The sequence below is a fragment of the Austrofundulus limnaeus genome, unplaced genomic scaffold (genome assembly GCF_001266775.1).
Source record: "Austrofundulus limnaeus strain Quisiro unplaced genomic scaffold, Austrofundulus_limnaeus-1.0 Scaffold2, whole genome shotgun sequence".
Classification (NCBI taxonomy): domain Eukaryota; kingdom Metazoa; phylum Chordata; class Actinopteri; order Cyprinodontiformes; family Rivulidae; genus Austrofundulus; species Austrofundulus limnaeus.
This window is the reverse complement of record NW_013952404.1, coordinates 6,554,064-6,559,717: the sequence shown is the minus strand read 5'-3', so window position 1 is coordinate 6,559,717 and position 5,654 is coordinate 6,554,064. Positions and strand designations below refer to the sequence as shown.

At 38.4% G+C, this 5,654-nt stretch overlaps 1 protein-coding gene and 1 long non-coding RNA gene across 2 annotated transcripts in view; both read right to left on the bottom strand.

The window, feature by feature from the left end:
* Window positions 1–917: 917 nt before the first annotated feature.
* Window positions 918–1,708, bottom strand: LOC106520982 (uncharacterized). The gene is made up of 2 exons (XR_001310610.1): window positions 1,662–1,708; window positions 918–1,538 (listed from the first exon to the last, which is right to left on the bottom strand). It is a non-coding gene; the product is annotated as an uncharacterized LOC106520982 (long non-coding RNA).
* A 1,506-nt stretch (window positions 1,709–3,214) lies between these two features.
* The window catches only part of aspg (asparaginase homolog (S. cerevisiae)), a gene marked incomplete in the record, with an annotated part of 18,230 nt that continues 15,790 nt past the window's right edge, over window positions 3,215–5,654 (bottom strand). The window contains 4 exon segments of the mRNA XM_014013323.1: window positions 3,215–3,838; window positions 5,249–5,299; window positions 5,378–5,443; window positions 5,528–5,627. Of these exon segments, the coding sequence (XP_013868777.1) occupies window positions 3,794–3,838; window positions 5,249–5,299; window positions 5,378–5,443; window positions 5,528–5,627 (262 nt within the window).

Genomic DNA, 5,654 nt, shown 5'->3' with positions numbered 1-5,654 from the left:
ATGCTTAGATTTGGTTTTTATCTTGTTTTAGGCTTTTCACTCATTTATATGTGTTTCAAACTGTTTCCAACTATAATTCTGGATTTCATCGAGTCTACTTTCGATTTGATACGTGAAAGTTGCAAGGTCATTGGGAGGAGGAAAGAAAACGTTCTACAGTTTTAGTTTTCATTTGAACAAACAGTATGATCAGGACTCAGACTTGTGCAACAATGACTCATTGGCATAAATTATTAATATTCTTCAGATGAATAAATTATTTTTTGAGCCACCCACAAAAACGCGTCATCTTTCCACCTTTATTCCAACCCTACACCAGCGTGACCCATCATAAAACTGATTGTCCACCACTCAGCTCCCCCTAGCACGCTGCAGGAGGTCTGGGTCAGGTCTCTTCCTTCTGGCCCCCGGTGAGGACCCCAGGATGGATCGGACCCCTCCCCTGGGACTGCAGACGCTGCTGCTGCACCTGCTGCCCTTTTACGCACGCACGCGTAAAATGGCTGTGGGCATCTCATTACCGCCTCTCCTTCCTCTGCCTCATCCTGGGAGACCTCTGCAGCTCCTTCTGCTGCGGGACCAGCTCTGTGAGAAACGTTTAGCAAATATTGATAGTTCTTGGCGCATTGAGGAGATCAAAGAAAGAAAGGCAGGAAAAAAAGACAAAGGGAGAATAAGTGTTGAGCAGTGCTATCATGAATGATTTATGCAATAATGCTTGGGAAAAATCATTTGGATTTYCTTGTGTCAGATTCTGAATGCTAAGTTTTTTTTCCTCCATTGACTCCCACAGTAATCTTACAAGTTTAAATTTTAATCAAGGGCTTTAAATGAATTTATTAATTGGGCCAGACTTGGACTAATGAGTGGTTAAATCAATGAAACGCAAAAGAAAGGAGTAAATGCTTCAAACCAAACATGTATGACACATCTTTAATAAGTTATTGATTCGTTTAAGATCAAATCTATCTCTAGTGTTAAATTTGTCATTAATGACATTACGAGTGTGCATATTTTACATTGAAACTAATTTCCCCCATTTTTTGGACAGGGACAATCCCTGCAAACCAAAGGTCCATCACCCCCCACAGACTCATCAGAGACAAATGGATCTTTATTGACTTGTTTTAATCAGTACCTCTGAACAGCAGCGACAGAAAAAGCGGTGAAAACACAAGCCTTGCTGCAGCAGCAGAGCTGTTAAATTTTTGCACGTGTGCCAGCAGGATGAAATTACTGAAGCCTAATGATTTTTACAGCCCCCCCACAGTTCCCCCAAAGACTGCAGGTGTGGCGAAATGACATTAAAAAGCAACAAAAGCAGGAAATGAATAATCGCACACTTGTTCCAACACTGTTCGGAGTCGGGCCTTCGGAGATGTTCCCCCTTTTYACAAAGATGGCAGCAAGTGTCCAACTGCCCAAGTGGTCCTAAACATTTCACAATTTTCTCAAAGAACTGTTGAACTGTTGAGAACCACTTGATCAGAATGACTGCTCACTTTTTCCTCTTGAGGTTTGTCCTCTTGTTGATCCCACTGTAGTAAAAAAAAAAACAAGAAAAAAAGCAGCTACAGTCAGAACCTGAGCAACTCTGGCTCATTAGACGACAGCAAATCCACACAGAAACAAGCAGTTTGAGGGTTTCTTTGAGTTTTTACCTGAAACGTTCTTCTTTCTCCTGCTGTAGTGTTTCTTGGTGTTATCCCTGCCAAGACTGTGTGACTGAGCAGGTTAGAGTGCCTTTATATACTGTTTGGGGACTAGGTTCATACAAGCCTCTCATTCAGAGAAGAATGAGGCCCGTTCTGGTTGGACCAGATGAGCCGGGTTCCTCCAGCGAGGAGCAGGACGGGGCAGCCACCCTCCTCACACACMGACAGCACAACACTGACAATTATAGGCTGACAAATCACATGAGCAAACGGAAATCTGCCCTATGAGTTTCTGATTATGAGGGATTTATTTTATAATCATGAAAGCTGATGTGGTTTKCTGTTCAATGAGCTTCTCTCCTATAAAGCTCTACAGGCTTCACAATGATCCTGTTAGTATTCGGAGCACATTTCTGGAGGAACACAAAGGAACCGAGCTCGGTGATGAAAATGACTTCCAACAGCTGGAAACATGCAGTATTTCATGAAAAGAAGAAGAAAAAGATGTGAAATTCAAGTTTCCTAATACATCTTTGGCTAGAATCAGCAGTTTTATTGGAGTTTTATGTGCGACACAGAAGCAAACAAAGCACTTTTAAAAATATGCTCCTTTTATTTCTGTGGCTTTTTCCACAATAACACACAAGAAATCACTTCCATACACAACTTCTTAGCCTTTTTTTTTTTGGAACACAACAGCAAGACAGAGAGGGGAGGGGGTTGGAAGCAACATTTCAAGTAATAAAAATGGGATCATAAAACCTGAATGGATTAAAAAAATAATTATCTGGGGGTGCGGGGGGGATGAAAGGCAGCAGTTCACAGAATTTACCTGTTGCCCAATAAAGAGACTTACTGAAACTTAAATTGCTTGTAAAGAGAAATGTGAGCCATCATATCGAAAAGAAGATTAAGTCTAAAACCGTTGTGTGGCAAATATAATTTTGATTAAAACGTTTGCAAAAACATCGTCTTAATACACCAGATAAATGTGTTATCAATGTTTCATTTGAATGAACTCTGAAATATAATCCTAAAAAAACTTTTTTGAACAGTTGCAACAAAAAAAAAAAAAACAAATTTGAGGAAAAATGCCTTAAAATGTTGAGATTTTCCCTGTGAGATTTTCCAAACTGGGAAATCTCAATATTCAAATACTATTTGAGGTTTCTTCTTTAAAATGACATAAAAATTCATCATTAAAATGACATAAAATAAGGATTTATACCAAATATTTATATATCATCATAACCAACAAGACAATTTAAATCATATCTCTGGATCCACTCATGATGATCCAAGTATCAAAATGTAGCTTTTAAAGCCAGGAATCTGAAAATGTGATTAGGTCATTTTGACCAAATTTGACTCTCGTTTCGATGGGTTGGGTCACAAAAACAAATTTTAAAGAAACACAAATGGTTCAGCTTGATTTGTCTCGCACACAAACACACACAAAAAAGGTCTGGACTTCTCATTTCTGGTTTTTAGAGTACAAGATATGCAACGCTTCCAGTTCGACCATTAGTGCAACAAACAGGCTGGATGAGTCTCCAAAGTAACTGCAGCTTTTTAATGTCTGTTCAGCAGCAGCAAGTGAAAATCTCAGTTTAACAACTTAAACAGTTCATTGACAGAGGAGGAAATTATTGCATTCGATTGTTTTCAATACAGAATAAAAAAAAATCTGATTTTACAAGGTGCTTTTTATAATCTTGCAACAACAACAATTAAAAACAGAATTTGTGAAAACACACTATCATGTGAAACATCACACACCTTTTGATTTTGGTATAAAAACATATTTGTTACGATCATGTGACTTTTAAAAACAGCTCTGGTGAAGTTTACCCTGATTCCCTGATTAAACATCTCTGTTCGTAMGAACATCTAAATAAAACATTCAACGCTGTAACATCTTTCTGCAAACATGCACAATTTTTAATTTTATGTTGGTTTTTTTTGGCCTTTCAGGTCAAATAAAAGCTAAATTTACACACAATAATACAAGTTTGGATGAAAACACTAAAGCAGCCAAGCATATGTAGAGTGCAGACATTTAAAAAAATAAAATCCAACGGTGGACGGCGTGTGGTGGAGGGACTGGAGAGGTTCTCCTCAGACCAGGTGGTGCTGGTTCAGTTTTCTGTTGGGATGGCGGTGAACTCGATTGTGTCAGAGTTCTGAAATTGTAAAGAAAAATGACAAAGTGTTAATATGAAGAAGTGGAAGAGATGAAACGTGTTTCAGCATTTCTTCACACACATTAGTCTTGTACAAAGGCTCAGGATTCACCACGGACTGGGAGCATGCACCTAAAATGTGATTAGGCTTCATCTGACGTGGATTTTATGAATAACAGTCCTGAATGACTGTACTGGTTTCAATTTTAAGATTAATTTAGTCATCAGAAGTTGTTTTTCATTATTAACTTCTTCTAAAAAGGAGCTTTTATTGTTGTACCTTTCTGTTTAATATAATTAAAAGCAACAAATCGTCACATTTGCGACACCAACTATAAAATATCAACCTTACTGACCAAGTTTTTTCTGATTAGYTTTTCTTTTCAGGGCTGCATGGTTAACAATGTCACCACCATGAAAACCTGATGGACACTTTAAAYCAGATTATAAAGAATTAAAATACAACCCCAATTCCAATGAAGTTGGGACTTGGTGTAAAACAAATAAAAACAGAATACGATGACTTGCAAATACTTTTCAACCTATAAGTAACTGAATAAACTACAAAGACCTGATACTTCATGTTAAACTGTTGGGACTGTTTGATCATGCAGTTGCTAAAGTGGTGAACGTCTATCAATGCTTGTGAATGACTGAGCCTTTCGAGGATGCTCCCTTTATACCCACCCGTTCACCAGTGGAAAGCTCCAAACAAGTGYTTTTTGAGCATTTCTCAACATCTTTTGTTGCCCCTGTCCCAGATTTTTTGGAACGCGTTGCAGGCATCAAATTCAAAATGAGCGAAAATTAAAAACAAAGTTTGAATATTAAGTATCTTTGTTGAAAATCATCTGATTCTGTTTTTATCTATGTTTTACACAACGGTCCACCTTCACTGGAATTGGGGTTGCAGTTGTTTTAACAACAACAACAAAAAAAGCAAAAGTAGTTTCACCAAGCAGCTAAATCACCCAGACTGCCATTTTAAAATACCTTAAATACATTTCTTTGACAATAACACTGTGTTTCAATTCCAACACCCAAAAGCTATTAGTTCCTGTGTGCTGATTCATTCCACGTGACAAACTCTCAGTTAGGCCGACTGATGCACRTAGATGTCCATATTTTGACAAGTGAAACACGTGTTCAAAAACATGCATGTTAGGCTGCCTTCAGGCGCAGGCTTCCTTTGTAAAGAGACCTGTGTTGTCAGAGTTTGCCCGGTTAAATAGGAATAAAGTAAATTAATAAAGATGCTTTATGTCAACGTTTAACAACTAGGTAAAATTAGCAGGTGAAAACAATACGTATTTATGGAAAAAGTGGAGAGATTAGCTGATGCACCCAAAAGAAAGCAGAGCTAAGGCAGCCATGCTCAGGGGGATTAAAGGTTCACTACATCTCATTTACCTCATCATCATCATCATATTCATCATACTCATTAAATTCACCAAATACTGTCTGCAATTAAACAAGACACGTGATTAGGAGGCAGAATGAAAGCCAACATGAATTTAAAAAATGGGAATGAGTTATTACCATAGATTTGGTGCCTTTGAGCTGGACTAAAAACATCACCACTTCCTTTCTGCCGGCAGCCTCAGCCTGTGACGGATAAAAGRAGAGCCATATTTGATTTTGTAACCTGACGGTTGTTTTCAATGCAGAACAAGTCTTCCTCAAACCCACCACTTGATCTGCCGTCTTTCCATCGTAGCCTGGCTTATTCAGATCCGCCCCGGCCAGGATCCAGATTTCCAAGCCATCTATGTCACCGCTGGCTGCCAGGCTGATACACAAAATATATATATATTTT